The 21,391-nt window shown below is 42.5% G+C and overlaps 1 protein-coding gene across 1 annotated transcript in view; it reads right to left on the bottom strand.

Annotated features, from left to right (window-relative positions):
- LOC149287989 (synaptotagmin-like protein 1) overlaps positions 1-21,177 on the bottom strand; it is a 36,090-nt gene extending 14,913 nt beyond the window's left edge. The window contains exons 1-7 of the mRNA XM_089492311.1: positions 21,053-21,177; positions 20,529-20,677; positions 20,245-20,344; positions 19,099-19,144; positions 18,829-18,871; positions 16,822-16,910; positions 10,301-10,405 (exon numbers count right to left, since the gene is read on the bottom strand). Of these exons, the coding sequence (XP_089348437.1) occupies positions 10,301-10,405; positions 16,822-16,910; positions 18,829-18,871; positions 19,099-19,144; positions 20,245-20,344; positions 20,529-20,677; positions 21,053-21,177 (657 nt within the window). The remainder of the gene's footprint in view (positions 1-10,300; positions 10,406-16,821; positions 16,911-18,828; positions 18,872-19,098; positions 19,145-20,244; positions 20,345-20,528; positions 20,678-21,052) is intronic.
- Between the last annotated feature and the right edge of the window lie 214 nt (positions 21,178-21,391).

Here is a 21,391-nt window from a genome sequence, read left to right as displayed (position 1 = left end):
TCAATCCTCGTATAACAAGAATGTAAAGGGGAAAAATACGTGTAATCCCTAGTAGAGGGATTTTGGACACGCCACGCGTCCACTAACTGTATAGCGTGAAGGGCCCGTTTAACCCGGGCGATGCGCGAATAGGAGATGCACGACCGTCCCGAGGAGCTGTCCAGTCGCGGGTCCAACGTCATATTAAAGTCACCACCCAACAAGGAGATCCCCTCCTGAAAATCAGCTAATTTGTGGAGGGCAGAAACCAGAAACCGCGTTTGATCACGATTGGGGGCATAAACACAGGCCAGGGTAACCATTTGGGTGGCAACAAAACCTTTAATGAAGAGGCATCTACCCTCCTGATCCCTCCAGGTGTCAACATGCTGAAACGGCAGGGATTTATGGAGTAATATAGCGACCCCCTTAGTTTTGGAATCCGGGGAGCTAGACGTGTAGAGGAGAGGAAAGTGTTGAGAATATAATTTGGGTTCCCTCCCGGCCCTGAAGTGGGTCTCCTGAATAAAGGCGACCTTAGATTTATCAGACCGCAAGAAGCGAATCAGTTGAGAGCGACGCTCCGGCTTATTAAGGCCCCGAACATTGAGGGTAGTAAACCTCACTTTATTCGATTGCATGAATGTGACACCTAGAGAGACAGCATAAGAGTGAGCAGAGGACACGCGCCATCAAGACAACAAAATCCATACAAATATAAACACAAGAACCATAAAACATAACAAAGCGTGGACAAGCCACGAGGCAGGCACCAACACGAAGAGTGCCTAGCAACAGGAGAGCCATAACGTCCAAACAATGGACAAAACCAAAGGCCTGGTACACAAGGAACCAGGATGGTCAGCTCAGGGAGCAGAGACAGCAGAAACAACACAGAAAGAAAAAGAAACAATTACAAACCAATAAAAAAAAAAAAAAGGGAAAATTATAGCAGGCACCATGGCCCACCGCATACCAGAAATATGACAAGGGAGGAAAGAAACCAAAACGGCGTAAGAATAGGCAAAAATAGGCAAATAAATGGGGATAAAACAAGTAAATGTGTAGAGGCATGTGTGGCCACCAAGGACCGTGGAATGCGCAACCGTGTGCTACAGACACCCAACCCGCCACTGGCAGGTGAGCGCTACGCTAGCAAAAGAGAAACCATGACAGGAGCCGGGAGCAAAAAGAAAGGAGAAGGGAAAGGCTTCCCGACCGCCATGGCTAGAAAGAAAAACGACTCCCGGAGGAGGAGAAGGGAGCAACAGAAAAGACGGACAGACACGGAGGTCTAACGAACAGAAGCGCAAAAGCGGATAAGTGTGTGCGAGGCAAACAGTCAAATAGCCCAGGGCCACAAAGTAGCTACCTAGCATGGCACACAGCCTATTGCCCTGGCAAAGGTTGTGGAGGAAAAAGAAAGCCACTACAGGAGTCGGTAGCAGAAAGAAAAAAGGAAAAGGCTTCCCGACCGTAGTGGCTAGGCAGGAAAAAGACTCCCGAAGGAGGAGAAAGGACGCAACAAAGACTGACAACCCAAACACAAAAAGGGGCTAACAGGGATGTGGAAGAGTGTAGTCGAGCACGGGCTAACCCGGAAACCGGAGACCAAGGGAAGCGCTGCGGGGAAAACTCACAACCCGCCATCCAGGAAGGCCCTCAAAGGAAAGAGGGAGCCATGACAGAGATCGGTTGAGAAAAGAAAGGAAAAGAAAAAGGCGTCCCGATCGTCATGACTAGGAAAGAAAAAACCCCCAAAGGAGGAGAAAGAGCGCGGCAGGGACAAAAAGCAAAATAAAAGCTACCAAAGCGGAAAACAATAGGGGAGCCGTAAAGGCGAGGGACCCCCAATACTACACATCGAGTCCCGGTAAGCAAGAGCCCTGCGAGGCAAGACCAGGTACACGGCAAATAAAAGCACAAAACAATAAGAATAATAAAATAACAAAAAAAGAGAGAAGCCAAAGCAAAGATAAACACAAGGAAGGGTCGACCCTCGCATGAACCCGACAAACAGTGCAAGTACCGGACAAGCCGGTACCAACAACGTCCGCAAGGAGAGAGAGGGAACACACGGGTAGTCCATGAGCGGTAGCCAACCGCAGAAGAGCCTAAAGTCATCCAGGACGAGTCATGCAGCCAGAGGTCAACCCTCGAAGCGGAGCCGGGCGATGAGAAGACGTGAAGGAGTCCAGGGAAGCGCCAGCAAAAAGTCCCGTGAAGAACAGCAAGGTAAGCTTACAGCGTAATCATGGAGAGCATCATTCCGGTCTGGATTTACGGCGCCTCTGGGGTCTGGCTGACCAGTCACACGAGGAGACGCTCAATTTGGGTGGGAGAGGGAAGGAAAATTCCCAATCAGGAATAGCGACAGCAGGTAGGCCCAGCTTCTCAAGGAGGTCCGGTACATCCTCAGCCCGACGGACGATAAAGCGGTCCGGTCCCTTGCGAACCATCAGGGAGAACGGGAAGCCCCACTGGTAGGGGATGGCGGCATCCCGGAGGGCAGATGTAAGAGGCCTGAGCATCCGACGATACTGAAGGGTGATGGGAGACAGGTCGGGAAAGATTTGTATAGCGTTACCATCCCAATCCAAAGAGCCGGCCTTGCGACACGCAGCAAGTATAGCGTCCTTCACAGCGTATTCCGTGAGACAGCACACTATATCCCTCGGCGGGCGACCATCAGGCTGTCTAGGGCGAAGTGCCCGGTGAATCCGGTCAAATTTAATTGCCGTGTCATCCGGTTGTTGGAGCAGGCGGTTAAAAAGAGCACAGGTCACCGTAGTGATATCGGGCCCAGCAACAGACTCCGGAATGCCACGTACTCGCAGGTTAGAGCGACGGCCTCGGTTGTCAAGGTCTTCGACCTTTTGCGTCAGCCGGGCAATAGTCTCAGCTTGTAGATGAAGTTGTTCCGAAGCGACATCCACTGCCGAGCGAGTAGCAACCGCATCACTTTCAAGGGTAGTGACTCTGTCGCCCATGTTTTGGAGGTCCCGCTTGATTTCCGCGAGGTCTGCTTTCAGCGGAGCATGAGTGTCTCGAATAATAGAGATAAGATCCGCTTTGGTAGGTAGATCTTTCAGGGTGTCCCGCCAACCGTCACCATCTCGATTCGTCCGCAGATGCGGCGGATCCTGGCTGGATTCAGACGGCAGATCCGAGGCCACGCTACAAGGACTGCCAGGTGGCGAGGCCTTCTCCAGGGAATCACGGGACTCCGCGTCCGGCAAATTGTGAAAGAAGGACTTCACAGAGGTAGGTAGCGGTCGACCCTTCGGCGGGGCAGGCTTAGGGGTAGCGATAGCCTTCGAGTGTTTCCCCATTTTCAGTAGAGAAGCGCCGCTTGGAGCTAATTAATGCGGCGGGCCAGCGGAGCCAGCAAGTTAAGCGTCCATGTTGGTCGGCTGTCAAACCACGCCCCCTGTAATTACTTTATGCACTTAGACACTAGAGTGAGAATGATTCACAAGCAAATATGTTATTCCATTACATGGCCATATTCTTGTTTTATTTTCAATGCTGATTTTTATAGATGGAAGGCAGGTACTTCAAATTACCCCTGTAAACACAATTGGGCAACCAGACACATCATAAGTCTTCACCTTTGATTGCATTCAAATTATGCTAATTGATTTAAAAAGTAGTATAACAAGTATAATCTTGAATACTATGAAAAATGTATTGGCTATTTTTTACAGGGTGTAACAAATACCCCTGAATGTGACAGGGTGATAGACAATGCCAAAACTGCAACCTAGTAACAGCTAAATTAGAAAAGTACTGTGCAAGATAACAGATTTAAATAAAGAAAATAAGTAACAAACAATACATAATAACCAGTAATATACTAACGAGAAAGTAAACCTTATGAGTACAGCAAATCCAATACCATATTGCAATGTGTTACTATAAGCAGTTTTGGGGTGCATCTTACGCAGAAGGAGCCTGAAACCTGATTTGATTGTTGATTGTGAAACAGTTGGTATCAATCAAGGTGTTCCTTCCTTCAAACACCAACAGTGGTGTATTAACAATATAGTGTTTAACCCCTTCAATCCCAGGGGTTTTTGGTACCTCAAAGCCCGGAGCAATTTTGCCATTTTTGCGCTATGTCGGTTCAGCGATTATTCACTTTTCCTGTGAATAGTGTACCCATGTAAACTATATATTGTTTTTTCAAGGAAAGATAGAAGTAGGTAAAGTGACAGAAAATTCCATCCAAGTTTATCAATTCAAGTGTCCTGATTTCAGAAATATCTAATTTATATAGAATTTTCATACTTTTCCAGCACATAAAGCCAACATACTATAAGGTGTACATTACTTTATACAAAGCCGTAAAATTTTTACATTAGGTATGATGGGACTGTAACTCTAATTTGAAACAAATAAAACGAAAACACCCACAAAGGTATATATTTCTGTAAAGCAGACAACCCAGGCTATCCTATCAGGGGTATTTGGGCATTCTACATGCAGGTATTTGGCCACCAATCACTGTCAAAGGTGGCCACAGAAAACGCGTCTTAGTATTTTGTAGTATTCTTAGGATTTTTTGTACAGGGCAGAGAAATCTATCCTAAATTGTTCAGCCGCCTCTCCTGATTACGGAAATACCCCACATGCCTAGTTTTTTGTGGTTTTCTGGACTTTACAGGGCACAAACGGGACCATGCGCCTTATAGATTCCAAACGTGAAATTTTCACATTTTGCTTTAGTAGACCTATGTTTCATTTGGGGCTGTTTAGCACCCCCCTAATTATAAATATCCCCATAAAAGTATATATTTCCGAAAAGCAGACAACCCAGAATATCTGATCAAGAGCATTTGGACAATTTTCATGCAACCATGTGGCCACCAATCACTGCTAAAGTCAGCTGTAGCAATAATTTCATGCGCTTTTTTCACCAACACATCTGTGTTGCTGAGGATATTTTGCTCATGTTATGTTTTCTGGACATTACAGGGCATAAGTTGTAACATGCCGGCATACTGGATCACTGATTACGGAAATACCCCACACGCATAGGTTTTTTATGCATATGGTTATTTATGTTTTTTTTTTTAATTTGCAGGGAAAAAACTTATGGAATTGTGCCAATTGAAAAAAAACCCCTGTGGCTCACCCTAACACAAAAAAAAAAAAGAAGTATAACGGAAATTTAATAATCTACCTTGGTGTGGTAGATCATGAAGCACTCATCGATGCAGAGTCCTGGCAAAGAGGCACAGGAAGGGCAGTGGTACCTGGAGTCCTTCCTAATACCCTTTTTGTAACAGACTCTGCATCTTTTCTGAGGCTTCTGTTTGGCACCAGACGCAGGACATTCTCATCCTGCACATTAGAGATTGGCTGCTCAAAGAGGATATCCCTCAGGATTTTGAGCTGGAACTCTAGGAAGGTGTAGATCTTCTCAGTGGCACATTTCTTGTACAACACATATGTGTTGTACATGGCAACCTGGGTGAGGTAAATGGCCACCTTTTTGTACCAGGTCTTGGTCTTACGCAGCACAAGGTACGGCTGCAGACACTGGTCAGAAAGATCTATACCCCCATGTTCTTGTTGTAATCGGTGATGCACTGATGCTTGAGCCCCTGAGCATCACCTTCCCCACGTACACTGACAGGTACCACCTTCTCGTTGTGTATAGTGGAGAGGATATACACATCCTTCCTGTCAGTGTACCTGAGGGCCAATAGCTCCTGACTGCGCAGAGCACTGGTAGTGCCGCGCCTCTGCTTTGGGTATGTAAGGTTTTTAGGATAACCCTTGCGGGTTGGCCTAACAGTGCCACATGCAGGGGTCTGCTGTAAAAATAAAAAATGAAACAAATTTGGGCTAGTATAAAAGTTATCCACCCAGAGGTGGTAGCCCTTATTCAAATAGGGGGGACAGCAGGTCCCACACTATCTTCCCACTAGTACCCACAGATTGTGGGCAGCCAGGGGGATCAAGGTGACTGTCCTTCCCTTCGTAGATTCTGAAGGAAACAGTATATCCCGTCCCACTCTCGCAAAGTTTATATAACTTTACACCGTACCTCGAGCGCTTGGACGGGATATACTGTTTGAAGTTCAGTCTACCCTTGAATAGGACCAGGGACTCATCTATAGCGACATTTTTATCGGGGGTATAAATTTCAGGGAATTTACTTGAAAAATAATTAATAATGGGCCTCAATTTATATAAACGGTCAAATTTGGGGTGCTCTCTAGGGGGGCATTGGGAATTGTCACTAAAATGTAAAAATTTTAGTTCCGGGGCATTATTTGGGAAAAAGCAGGGGTGGATATTATGGGATCTGTGCTCCAATATGATCGTATAGTGGGCTTTTTCACAATGCCCATCATAAGGGTCAGGGCCCAAAATTTTCTAATTTCATGGGAGTCAGTGGGGTACCAGGTCTGGCTTCTGTCTCCTTGGTCAGCTGTCTGACACTGGGCTGCATAGATGTTTGTTTGAGCTGCTAGCAGTTCAAAAAACTCGGGGGAAAACATTAAATTGAAAAATGACTTTGGCTCACTAGCATCAATGTCACATCTGATGCCAGGAGTCCCAGTAAAAGCAGGGATTACTGGGTCTATCATATTTGGGGCACCCAATTATATTTAGAGTCAGGCTCTCCACGCCTGGCTTTAACAGATGGACCCTGGCCATCATCTTCTTCCTCTGACTCGTCATTATCTGACGCACAGCTAGATTTATCAGATATTGGATCAATATCTGATGCAGTCAGAGTGGCATCGTCGTCTGACGCAGTCAGAGTGGCTTTGTCATCAGACTGAGTGAGGAAGTCATAAGCCTCCTCTGCGCCATTGTACATGACACCTACCTACCCAATTTCTAAAACACTACACTATCCCCAATTCCCTCTAACCACCCACCAAACTAAACCCAATTTTTTTTTTGTATTTTTTTTTTTTGAGGATTGTGGGGAGGAAAGGGTGGGTTGATTTTGGGTAAGACAGGTATTTGGGGGTTTATATATATGATGTGGTTTTGCACTAAACACTGCAGCTCTGCAAGATGATCTCTCTCTCTCTCTCTCCGATCACAATAATGGAGGAGAGAGGAAGAGCATCTGCAGTAACGGTCACACGATCGCTGTGATTGGCCATCACAGCGATCATGTGACATTACTGCCGGATGTGTGGCACTGGGGGACTGCCCCGGATGTGGGGCAGTCCCCCAAGGCTAATGACACACTGGAGGGAATGTATCTGTATAGTGCAATCATTTACTTTAAACAAAAATATATTAAATAATTAACTCACAAAAAGGGAGCTTCAAATCAGGATTATAGTCGCAAAGTAATTGATTGTAGTAAGAGCATTCTTTCTTCTCTTGGGTATTGGCAATAATAAATCTGTGGTATGAATTACAAAAGGACAGGAATATAGGGCAGAACTTCTGTACAAACAAAGTTATTGTGTATAAGAAGGTTTACTTTAAGAAATGGTGAGATAGGAGACAATCCTCTCCTCCTTTCTACCCCCCATATGCCACTCTGTCCCATGATATGCCTTTTAACCCCCTATATGCCAATGTGGCATATAGGGGTATAAGGCATTTCTGGAGGCAGAGTAGCATATAGGGGGTATAAGGCATTTCTGGAGGCAGAGTGGCATATAGGGGGTTAAAAGGCATATCATGGGTCAGAGTGGCATATAGGGGGGTATAAGGCATTTCTGGGGGCAAAGTGACAAGCCTGGGGGCAGATGTGCATAACTGGGGGGGCAGGTTGGCAAATAAAAGGAAATAAAAATATATATATATATTTTTCTCAATCATAGCTTTTATTAAATATGAAAAAATAGTTTAGTAGTAATACTTTTTCCCTTTAGGGTCATTTTATATTCAGGATTTTTCTTTTTTTCCTAAATTAACATTCAGATTTTGGGTGGTTGTCTTATAATCAGGGTCTATGTGTCCTGGTGTGTGTGTATTTGGGTGTCGGTGTGGCAAAGCCTGTCCTGATGTGTGTCCTGGTGTGTGTGTTTTGGTGTCGGTGTGGTAGAGCCTGTCCTGGTGTGTGTGTCTGGGTGTCGGTGTGGCAGAGCCTTTCCTGGTAAGTGTTTGGATGTGTCGGTGTGGTAGAGCCTGTCCTGGTGGGAGTGTGTTTGGATGTGTCGGTGTGGCAGAGCCTGTCCTGGTGTGTGTTTGGGTGTGTCGGTGTGGCAGAGCCTGTCCTGGTGTGTGTTTGGGTGTGTCGGAGTGGTAGAGCCTGTCCTTGTGTGTGTTTGGATGTACTGGTGTGGTAGAGCCTGTCCTGGTGTGCGTGTTTGGGTGTAGGTTTGGCAGAGCCTGTCCTGGTATGTGTTTCGGTGTTGGTGTGGCAGAGCCTGTCCTGGTGTGTGTGCATTGATTTATTTAATGTTTACTTATCAAGAGATAAAATGCCCTGCTGAATTTGTAGTCACTTCAGAGGACAAAACTTTCTAGGCCCAGAAATCAGTGAGAGGAAAAGTAATTGTGTTATTTACTCTTATTTCAATCTGCATTTCTTATCACAAAGGATTAATCGCAGAAACTTCAGAGTGAAACTCAATTTAGTTATAAGAACTGATTTCATTATTCCCGTTGGTTTCACAGTCCTTCCCCCTTAAGAGAGGATCTTGTACATTAACATACTTTGCACCATGAACTGTGTGCATTTAAAAAAATAATAATAATGTATGTGGGATGAGGTATTCATTGGATAATGTAGTGCTAGAACAGTTGTGGTGGTATTAATACCCAAGAATATCGTGAAGAATAATGTGATCACTGTTTTGTTCCACTGAATAAAATGGAACTTTTTCATCTAAAAATGTTTGCAGTAGCAAATGTTTTGATTCCATTATCTCTAATGTATTTAATTTATTAGGGCCTTTTAACACTTTTGCTTTCTGGCATTTTAATACAATTTATGTGATATAAGAATGTTTCATAGTTATTTGTATGGCAAATAGTGTGTCTCAGGTATGTATAAGGGGTGTGTGTGGGTACAAGAGTTCGACCACGAGATAAACTATATGGAGGCGGTTTCCAGGGCTGCTTTTCATTCCCAATCCGGCCCTGAATGGACACTTCTCTATAGGGTATCATTGCATCTTAACACAAGGCTCTAATGGCTAGGCTAGGGAGGAGCAAAATGAGATGGATCTTTAATTTGGATACCATGGCCTTGAGAAAGACTTTGAACTTTGTAATTTCCTGTCAAATGCTTTGGAGCATTTTTTTTCTTAATCCATGTTTGGTATGCATTTTGAATTTTAGCTTTTCTGTTTAAATAATGTCACATGACACATCCCTATTTCTTTTATTCTCTACAGTGATGTGCCTCTTTAGTGAGTCCTCTAATATATTATTTAAAATTGTTAATCTAGTTTTGTTGTAATTATTATGAGTTTCATTTTTTTGGACAGTCATTTACACTACATAAGGGGAATGTTTTCTTATACTTTTGTTTATTGTGACTGTTGTCCATGTTATTTTATACATTGAGTATTTATTTTAGCCTTATACATACTGTTGTGGACTTTCGCTCCTGTTTTTCTCAGGAGTATAAATAGGGTGGACAGGAAGATGGTTGTTACACATTGAGGAAGTAAATCATGGTGAAACATGTTTATGATATAATGTCACCACATTAAAAGAAGCTGGATAGTACAGAAAGCTGCAATCATTACTACCACAATCTGACTGATACGTGCCTATAGCTGATAGGGCTTGTATACATATTCTTTGAACCTTGTGTGGTTTTGAGGTGTAACTTGATCTGCCATCTCACCATTTTTAACATAGGAATTCTTAATCCATATTAAATTTGTCCGTTGGTAATCCATGTCACAGATTGTATTGCTAATACCCGAGAGAAGAAGTAATAATCTTATTACAATCAACTGCTTTGCAATTAGTTTGTGAGTTACACTATGAAGAGGGGTTATATTATTTAATATATTTTTGCTTACAGTAACATATTGCACTGTTGTTCTACACCACTATTTGTCAATATTTGACCGTCTGTTGGTGTTTTAAAGCTAGGAAAACCTTGATTTATGCCAACTGTTTCACAACAGCCAGGTCTGAGGCTTCTTTTGCAGAAATTGGACCACAAAAAAGGGGAGGGGTGTTGTATTTTTGCATATATTAATGTTTATAGTAGCACATTGCAATATCATATTGTATTTGTTATACTTATTAGGTTTAATTTCAATTAAGTATATTGCTGTTTATTATATGTATTGTTTGTTAGTTTTTATTATAGGGTGCTTCAAGTTATAGCACCCACACCAACACCCACACAGTGTATGCATTTTCTCACAGATTTGTTGCCAAGGGTTGGTACGGAGGGACTGTAGTTGAGGCTTCTGTGTCCATCCCCTTTTGGTAAACTCTCAGGATTCAAAACCTGCTTAGTAGTGTCCTCCTGCAAGGCATATTTAAAGTAAACTATTAATAAAAAATAGTAAAATACATAGGGAAAGATACTATAAAATGGAATCTGAAGAAACTTGTGATACCTTTTATTATTATTACTTATTAACATACAGCATCATCATATTCCGCAGCGATGAACAATGGGTAAGCAGGACATAACAAGTAGTGCATAACAACAATTCCAACGTAAATAATGAAACGGTAAGGAGGTTCCTGTTTAAATGAGCTTATGGTGGACATTTTACTACACAACAAATAGTCCACTAAACAATATCAGACGCAATAAAAATAAAACCTAATTTGGTAAAAATATATATATATTAGGTGTGTTTGGTGAGCTGTTCTAAAGTTACACTAGTTTACAATCCAACAACGGTTTGTTAATACACTTCATTTTTAATCCCTCAATGAGGCAGGATGTACTACGTCCTGCAATTCTTACCATGGAGGATGCAAGACCTAACAGTACTTCCTGCATTTAAATGTCCATTACTTACGCACTGCCCTGGCATATGTGGGAGAACTGATGATGGCAGAACAGCTTCAGCTCATCTGAAAGTTTTCCTCACATGCAAGGCCAGATTAAAGATGTAGAGGCCCTAAAGGACTTGTACAAAAAGGGCCCCTATTTTCTTGCTCACAACTGTTTTTACTGTACAATCTCAAATCCATCCACTGTAACCTCTGTAACCCCTTTCTCTTGCACCCTCTGGAATGCATGCTTTGTGTTTAACAAAAACTCACTGCTGTCCACAAAGTTTTGATCTCTAACCACATCAGTCTCCTTTGCACTCACCTCCCCTGCTGCTCTCTCTTATGGTGGTCTGCACTTCAGCCACACACCTAAACGTGGAGACAGACAGGGAGTGGGTGTTGCAATTCTCAACCCCCCCCCCCCGCTGCACCTTTCAATGTTGCCTAATCTTTTGAAGTACACTCTTCTCCCCATTTACCATGCATGTTGCAGTGATTTACCAGCCTCCTGGCTCTACTACCCAATTATTTGATCACTTTGTCGCCTGGCTCTCACTTTCTATCTTCCACCAGCCCTAGACTAATCCTGGGAGATTTTAACATTGATGGCCCATCATCATCTGCTCCTTCGAAACTGCTGTCACTTGTTTCCTTTCTTAGTCTCTCACCAACCCCATGCCCTGCGATGGTCACCAAAATGACCTAGTGTTCTCCCACCTTGGTAAAATATCCCACTTCTCTAACTCTTCCTTCTCTCTGTCTGACCAGTGCCAATTAACATTCAACCCTGCCATACCTCCCACACCTCCTCTACCTAAAAAAAACACCAAAAACCTACTGAAACCTTAGTGACATTGTAACTCCTCAGCTTGCTAACACACTTCTGCCACTTTTCTAATGCATCTCTACTTTCCCCTGTCCAGATGTCGCCACAGCTTAGTATAAACATACACTAGCCTCAGTCCTAGATATTACTGCTACCGTAACTGTGTGCCACCCCCTATGCCGTCCACCTCAGCAATGGCATTCCACACAGACCTGTCTCCTCCAAAAGTGTTCCCTTACCACTGAGCATCTGTGGAGGAAGTTTTGTTCACAGAAATACTTTACAAATTCATGCTCCGCTCCTAAACATCAACCTTCCATCTCTATTCCAAACCTATTTTATTTCATTAATCTCCTGCCTTTTATTTAGCCCTAGATACCTGTTCTGCATGTTTAATACCCTTCTCCAAGAGCTTGCCACCTACTTTTAAAACAAAATTAACACCATCAGATATAAAATCTTCACCCATGGCGTCAATCAAATGGTACCTTGACCTCCCTCCTCACCACAAACCCCTCAATGGCTTCAGTCTAGTAACCTCTACTGAAGTTTCTGAGGTTCTGTCATCCTCTTACCTCACCACCTGCCCCCTTGTGCATATTCCCTTGCACTTCCTATCATCCCTTTATGATGTCCTAAACCCAACCCTAACCAACTTTTTTAATTTCTCTCTTTCCTCTGGTATCCCCATCCTCTCTGCCATCCTAGGGCTATACTAGGGCTGCAACAACTTGCCGATAAATTGTTGCCAACAAATGTCATTATCGATTAGTTGAATCGATATTATTGATTATAAGATTAGAGTTTTTCCAGAACAAATGCTCTGAAAAATACTTGTTTTATAATCAGACCTCAGATAATAACACTAAGATCCAGATCCCCTGCAGCGCTGCAGGAGACCTGGATCCTTCTCTCTGACAGCCGGCAGGGTCTGTGCGATGCGCACAGCCATCCTCCGCTACTGTCCTCCACTTTCACCGGGGCTTCTATGATGGAGCACCAGCATGACGTGACCTTCCGGTGCTCCACCATAGAAGCCCTGGCAGAAGTATCGACCAGCACAGTGGAGGTTGTCTGTGTGCATTGCTTAACGTTCTGCCAGAGACAGACAGGAGGATCCACCGCAGCATTGCAGGGGACCTGGATCTTCCTCTCTAGCAGCCGGTGGGCATCTGTGCAATGCGCGCAGACATCTTCTGCTACTGCCGGCACTTTCACAGGGGCTTCTATGATGGAGCACCAGCATCACATGACCTTCCGTTGCTCAGTCATAGAAGCTCCAGCAAAAGTGCTGGCCACCAGCAGAAGATGTCTACGCACATCGCGCAGACGTTCACCGCAATAGGCCAACTAATCGATTATGAAAATAATCATTAGTTGCAGCCCTAAAAGATACCTTCCTTTGATCCCACATGTCCATTAAACTACCGTCCAGTTTCCCTTCTCCCCTTGGCATCCAAACTGCTGGAGCAATTAACTCATAATCAACTAATTTTTTTTCTCTCTACACACTCTCTGCTTGGCCCTCTACAATCTGGTTTCCATCCACAGCACTCCACAGAGACCACACTCACTAAAATTACTAACAACCTCCTCACAGCTAAAACAAAAAGCCACTACTCACTACTATACAGCCTTCGACACAGTTCACTACCCTCCTTCTACAAATCCTTCATGCCCATGGCATCCTTCACACAGCTCTTTCCTGGGTCAAATCCTACCTCTCTGAATGGTCCTCTACTATTCTTCATCTATACCTCTTCACTTGGGACAACTCATATCTTCCTTTGGCTTCCAATACCACCTATTTGCAGATAACACCCTAATCTATATCTCTTCTCCCACCATTTTACCATCTCTTTTAACCTCACTGACTGTCTTTCCGGAATTACATCATGGGTGGCATTGCATTACCTGAAGCTTAACTTCTCAAAGACTGAGCTTATATCCATCACTGCTGACAACTCCACCATCCAACCGACAGACCAAGTTCGCTGTCTTGGTGTCACACTTGATGCTGCTCTCTCCTTCATCCTTCACATCCAGTCCCTTAACGAATCCTGTTGCCTTCACGTGAAGTATCTCCCAAATTCGCCCATTCCTCATAAGAAACTGCCAAAATATTAATCCTCTCCCTTGTAATATCGCTTCTGGATTATTGCAACTGGTCCCCCACCTTTCACCAATTCCATGCTTCCTCAGCACTGCAGCTACATTATGTTTCTCTGTTACCATTCCTCATCTGATGCTCCACTGTGCCAATCATTTCATTGGCTCCTCATAACATTTAGGTTCAAATTCAAACTCCTGACCAACAGTGCCCTTAACAACTCCATAACGCCTCATATCTCTAACCTTTAGTTATGAAGAGAGACTAAAACATTTAAAATTATATACACTAGAAAAATGGTATCTTAGAGGGGATATGATGACATTATAAAAATAGATGCAGGGCCAATATAAAGAGCTATTCAGGAACCTGTTCATTAACAGAAATGTACAAAGAACAAGAGGTCACTCTCTGAGACTGGAAGAGCGGAGATTTCATAGATGACAAAGGAAGAAATTCTTTACATTAAAGAAAATAAAGGTATGGAATTCACTGCCAAGGGAGGTGGTGTTATCAAATACATTAGATGCCTTCCAAAGGGGCCTTTTTTTAGAAAGGCATGAGATACAGGTCTATGAATAACAATAATATTTTAGAGCTCCTCGATCCAAGGAGAAATCTGATTGCTCTTTGGAGTCAAAAAATTATTTTCCCCCTGATGGACCAATCACATGGCAGCAACTCAATGCATTTAGGCATGTGGACATGGTCAAGACAACTTGCTGAAGTTCAAACTGAGCATCAGAATGGTGAGGAAAGTAAGTGATTTTGAATGTGGCATGGTTGTTGATGCCAAACGGGCTTGTCTGAGTATTTCAGAAACTGCTGATCTACTGGGATTTTCATGCACAACCATCTTCAGGGTTTAGTGAGAACAGTCCAAAAAATATTCAGTGAGCAGCAGTTGTGTGGACGAAAATGGCTTGTTGATGTCGGAAGTCAGAGGAGAACGGGTAGACTGGTTCGAAATGACAGAAAGGCAACAGTAACTCAAATAACCACTCAATGCAACCAAGGCATGCAGAATACAACCTCTGAACACACAACCCGTCGAACCTTGAAGCAGATGTGCTACAACAGCAGAAGACCACACCGGGTGCCACTCCTGTCACCTAAGAACAGGAAACTGAGGATACAACTTGCGCAGGCTCACCAAAATTGGAAAATGGAAAGCTGGAAGAATGTTGCCTGGTCTCATGAGTCTTGATTCCAGCTGCGACATTCAGATGGTAATGTCAGACTTTGGCGTAAACAACATAAAAGCATGGATCCATCCTGCCTTTATCAACGGTTCAGGCTGGTGGTGGTGTTGTAATGTTGTGGGGAACATTTCTTTTGGAACACTTTGGGCCCCTTAGTACCAATTGAGCATCGTTTAAACGCGACAGCCTACCTGAGTATTGTTGCTGACCATGTCCATCCCTTTATGACCACAGTGTACCCATCTTCTGATGGCTACTTCCAGTAGGATAATGCACCGTGTCACAAAGCTCACATCTCAAACTGGTTTCTTGAACATGATAATGAGTTCACTGTACTCCAATGGCCTCCACAGTCACGAGATGTCAATCCAACACAGCACCTTTTGGATGTGGTAGAAGATTTGCATCATGCATGTGCAGCCGACGAATCAGAAGCAACGGCGTGATGCCCTCATGTCCATATGGACCAAAATCTCTTATAGAAAGTATACCATGAAGAATGAAGGCAGTTGGGAAGGCAAAAGGGGGTCCAACCTGGTACTAGCAAGTTGTAGCTAATAAAGTGGCCAGTGAGTGTATGTATGTAACTATGTAACCTCCAATCCAAATACACCGCCCTCTTTGTTCCTCTCATGACATGTGTGTCTTTTCTATTGTCATTACCTCTCACATTCAGGATTTCACATGTACATGCTTTACCCCTTCTCTGAAATTCCCTTCCCCGTTCTAACAGACTTTCTCCCTTGAACACAACTTTTAAAAGCTCCCTGAAAACCCACTTTTTTGAGAAGCACACAACCTTTCTTCCTAACACTGTAAGCCAATCCTAATCAAGCCATCTGAACACCCAACAACCTCTACAGATCATCCTGACTCAACCAACTCTTCCCATCTAAGCAGTTCTCTCTCTCCTGCTGTTTCACCCCCCCGACCACCGACTAGATTGTAAGCTTGCAAGAGCGGGGCCCTCTTCTCCTTTTGTACCAGTCTGTTTTTGTTTCTGATTTTAATTTATTTTATGGACACTGTTGTAAAAGCACTACAGAATCTGCTGGCGCTATATAATAAATGTAATGTATGCCCCTTCACCTAAAAGTAGAGCACAAAATCCCTGATACTCAAGGTCAAAACCTGAGAGCTCCCAGGTATTGCAAGATTACAAAAGGTCTCGAAAGTAAGGTGTGTCTTTTTGTAAATGATACAAAGGTCTGCAACAGGGTAGACATTTCTGGGGGAACAAGCCAAATCATTTTAGCAAATGTGGCAGCTGCAGCTTAATGTTGATAAATGTAAAATAATTTACTAGGGACATAAAATGAGCACTGGGTGCACTCTTCTGTCAGCAACAACAGAAGAGAAAGACTTGGGGGTAATTACTTCTGAGGACTTAAGCGTAAGCATGCAATACAATAATGCAAACAGGGTGCTGGGTTGTATAGCTAGAGGTATTGGTAGCTTTACAGATCTTTGGTCAGACCTCAACTCAAGTATTGTAAACAGTTTAGGAGACCATGTCTTCAACAGGATAATGATATTTTGGAAAGAATTCAATTTGGAGGAAAGAAGAGAGGGAGAAGATGTGATTGAAACATTTCAATACTTAAAGACATTTAAGAAAGTACAGTTGGACGTTTATATAAAAGGAGGAGAAATGTTAATCTAAAACTAGCGAGTCTAAATCAGGAACAATTGGCAGACTAGATGGGCTGAATGGTTGATATCTGCTGTCATGTTCCATGTTTCAATTCCTCTTTCAGTAACCTCTAACTTTCATTGTGAAGATACCTACTCACCTCCACTGTGACAGTCACTGGTGACAAACTTATCTCTTCCATATCTTGTTCTCCCTCACTTGGTATACGATGGCGGCCCACAATAAAATCTGGAGAAGAACAGTTATAATGCTTAAAAATAGAGCGTAGCACTGCAAACAAAACAATAGGAGATATTTGGTGACTTTCGGATAAGGTAAATCAGAGGTGTCCATGTAAATAAGTTTGATGACAACCACGGAGCCAGTGGAAAAGGTGACTGAATTTCGAGTAGTCCTGATTTCTATTTGAATGCATTTGATTAAAGTATTTAGCAAGTTCATTATTTAGTTGATAAATGTTTTCCAGACTTGAAAAACACTACTTTGGGTGGTAACTAATTTGCCATTAAATGGAGAGTGCCTCCTCTTAGTTAATCAGGGGAGCTGTGAATTTTGCTTTCATTAATGACCAGCACCACTTATGAACGTTGACACCAAATTGGGCCAAAGTAAAGAGAACACTGAACGTTATAATTTCCTTTCTAAATATCACTCAATGATCTTTAAATCATTGAGTGATTTTGTTGTCATTGTGTAATATGGTCAAAAAAAGTTTTGTTTACAAGCTATGCAAATAGCTTGTTTTCATGCTTCCAACATGTACCATTGTAGCATTCTTTGAATTATCTCTCAACCTATTTATGTGCTTCAGAACAGATACCCTTGGGCAATAAATAAAACTAAACTGACTCACAGGGAGAAAGAATGAGGGAGGATAGCATGCCTATGCGAACAAAACAAAATAACAGACCTCATTTTGACTAAAATACATTTTCAGAAGTATTGTGCTGTTTTCTTCTTTTAAAGCAGTTAATTTTTTGTACAGCTGCACTTTAGTCGTTTTGTGTTCTAGCACCAAACACTCGACTCCTTGTCGTACTGCCTTGATGTGAACAATAGAATCATGCAGTCCTAATCATCCAGCATCACAATCTGACTAATGGAAGCCAATTGGGGAACTATACAAGTAAGACGTCATTGCCTTTACCATTAACAAATCAGTGTTTTTATAGGGGAAATATCACATGGCTTATAACAATGGCAGAGCAGATGACAGAACTTTATTGGAGCAATATCAACCCATTTGTGCCCTTTAGGAAGAACTACCACATCCTTAAAAGATGTGGGAAGACATTTCTCTACAGCTACACGGGAGACCAGGCTGTCTATTGACAAACTAGACTCAGCTGTGGCACTTACAGTGTAGATGAAATTCTAGGCAAAATTGCAAAATTTTGCCTATTTTAGTACAGGGTTTTTTTTTTAACAAAATATTACTAATAATTATTATGTTTTATGCATTTGTACAAAACAATGTATAATCTGTGTGGGTACATCAAACATGAGAAAGGAAAATCATGGTTTAACAAACATTTTGCACAGCTGCCTAAAACTTTTGCACTGTACTGTAGATCCAAACAAAAAAACAACAAAAACTTTTCTTTTTCAAAAACGGGCCTTGATTTGGAATGTGGAACATAAAGCTAAAACGTTTTCAAAAAAATATAGAAAACACATCTGCCTGGCACTGTCCCTATAGTTTAAAATTGCTTTTGTTTTCAGTAAGTGGCTATTACACGACCTTTTTCGTCGTGTTCATTGGACTAGAAGTCACAGGAGCTTATTGCACCTGCACACTTAGCTGGTTCTGTAGTCAATATTACAAGGTAACACTGAATTTTTTCAAGGAGTCCCTTTTAATTTAATCCAAATCAAATTAAAAGAAACTCTTAAGGCTTGATTCGGCTACTAGAAGATGCCAATGCTCATTTGTTTGATCCAACCAGGGTTTCTTGCAGATTTGGTTTGTCTTTTTCAGACCTGACTCTTTAAGTTATTTACAGACTACCCCTAGATAATCATATGTGGCAGTTATCATTCCAGGGTTAAATTCAAATCAACTGTGCCTTTGTTGAATAAACCCCTAATTTCTGAATCACATATACAGTATGAAGTATCACAGGAATGTAGAGTGATAGCAACAGACCAGTCTCATTGTTTTCCTCATCATCCTTTGAGCTTTCATCATCCTACAGGAAAACAGGAAAAGTGCAATATTAGCCAAGAAATTGTTGACAATTTTGAGGCACAATATGACACAGATTGCCAGTTAATTAAGTAATCAATAAACATAAATGCGTAGAAAAGCCAGCTACAATATGAATAGGCAAAGTGAAAGGATATTGTGAATATGACATACAGCTAAACAATAAAACAATAGTGATTTGGAGTCACTTTCCTAGTTAGTTCTACATACCTGTATATCACTGGAGAGGTCCTGCGTTGGGTACTCATCATCCAGCCTATGACAAAGAAGAATTATTGCCTGCATGTGGTAAAGTTAGGTCCTACCTGAACAGGAATATGTGTGTGTTTCTAGGGCCCCTTTTTGCCATACACCAGTGGTGAGGAACTTCCGTCCCATAGGCTTACAATATCATTTGGTCTGGCCCTCGGGGCAAAAGGGGCAATAAACCGCTGCCCTCCCCCCACAATCACTTCCTCAGGGGCCACTGCTTACCTCTCTCCTTTGCTTGCACACTGTGCGAGTAACGTCTCTTTTACCGCCAATGGGATGCCGGAATCCAGTGAAATCACGTCAAGTTATGTCACATGACCCTGCTGCGTCCCTGCTTCCCCTGGGCGGTAAAGAGAAGTTGTTTGCACAGAGTGCGAGCAACCCAAAGAGAAGCAGTGGGCCCACAGTGGGGTGGAGGAAGGTGTATGAATGAGTACCTGAATTAAAGAATATTTGTGAATGAGTATATGTGAATGAGTATCTGTGGATAAGGGAATGAAAGAGTATCTGTGAATTAGTGAATTGATATTTGTGAATGAGTCAATTAATGAATATCTGTGTGATAGCATGGATGTGTAAGTGGGGGGAAGCATGGCATAGGGAGGCTGTTTGAGGCAAGGATGCCACAGGGAGTCTGTGTGAGGGCAAATATGGCAAGTATTATGCTTACAATCTGGGTGCTAGGTAGGTCCTGTGGATGTTATCTGGGTGCCAGGGCTGACATTATACTAAAGGGGGATGTGGGTGGCATATATATATATATATATATATATATATATATATATATATATATATATATATATACACAATGTGTGGCTTGCTGGGGGCAATACGCAAGGGTGTGGGGGCATTCATTCACAAGGGAGTGCTGGCTGGGGGCATCACATAAATCGATACTAAAGGGAGGGCTGTCTAGTAGGATAAAGATACAATGTGGGGATAATTTTTAAGTTGATAATTTTGTATGACCCGCAAATGATGTTTTGAATATCCAGATGGCCCTTGACAGAAAAAAGTTTCTCCACCCCTGCCATACACAAATCAAATCTTGCTGGGAAGATTTCCTTTTTGTCACAAAAAAGGTTAAATTCTTCCATAACTAACCTGGCCATAGGTTCCCAATTTTCATCCTCATCTGTTTCTTCGCTTTCATGTCCCCCATTCACTTGTGTGTAATCATGACCCCAATTTTGGTCCCATTCACCTGGAAAGATGAATGTATTATGTGCCTTTGACCAAATTTACATATTAGGTGCATGTAATATTTAGTGTTTGCTTAACAATGAGATTGCCTTCTGTTAATCCCAAGAAACATTTAGCACCTCTATACCACTACTTTTGACCAGCAAAACTCAAAATTACAGATGCTAAGAGAAAGTTGAACCAACCTCTGGTTTTCTTCTTCCTCCTGATAGATGCTCGAACAATGTCTACCCCTCCTCGCTGACCCCAGGGACGCGATGCCCGTACATCACAGAACCATTCCCCAGAAAGACGTTTTAGTGCACAATTATCTGTGAGAGTTGATCGAAGCCTCCTGCAAGAGGGGAGAGGGCAAGACTGGTATTGAAAATTGCCAGGGTTTCTCATGTTGTAATCTGATGGTATGAATTAGGCACCACAACATTTTGTTTGTGAGGACAGAAACAAAACAAATCTGAGACAAAGTGATGGTTCCATATTTTTTTAGACAATGTTTTCCTCCCATACAGATGGGAAAAAACACCCTAGGTTTCCTTCCTGCTTTATACTATGTGATTAGCCCTGCTGCCATTCTTAATAGCAGTGGCATTGACTACATTATATATTTTATATCATAATGTGGGAATTAAGGACTTCCAGAGTGTTAGACAGTATGCAGTAATCTGACAATGTCCATACTTTGGTTTGTTATTGTATAAGGTGTCTGTACCGTATGCGCTGCTCGTCCTTCTCCTTTAGTTCATTGTCTCGTTGTAACACCTCAGCTATTGCTTGTTGCTCCTCCCCTGTAAGGAAACTGAGGTCCAGGAGATCCCCACTCTCATCCATTTCCATGTTTTGTCCACATGAGGCCTTTTACGCCATATGGGATAAAATCACAATGTACAAGTAAGTCACCTCACGGGCAGTGTTTCTTCAGATCAATGTGATGGCTCCTCCTAAAGGACCTGTTCAGCAAAAAATACATATTACTTAAAATGAATTAAAAGCAGACGATGCTGGGTAGTGAACAGATATAATGTTGAGACAAAGCTTGACACGTTTCAGT

Source organism: Sceloporus occidentalis, unplaced genomic scaffold (assembly GCF_023333645.1).
Source record: "Sceloporus occidentalis isolate IW3139 unplaced genomic scaffold, rSceOcc1.0.p SCAF_55, whole genome shotgun sequence".
In the NCBI taxonomy this organism is placed as follows: Eukaryota; Metazoa; Chordata; class Lepidosauria; order Squamata; family Phrynosomatidae; genus Sceloporus; species Sceloporus occidentalis.
The sequence above is the reverse complement of the archived record's forward strand: the minus strand, read 5'-3'. Positions and strand labels throughout refer to the sequence as shown.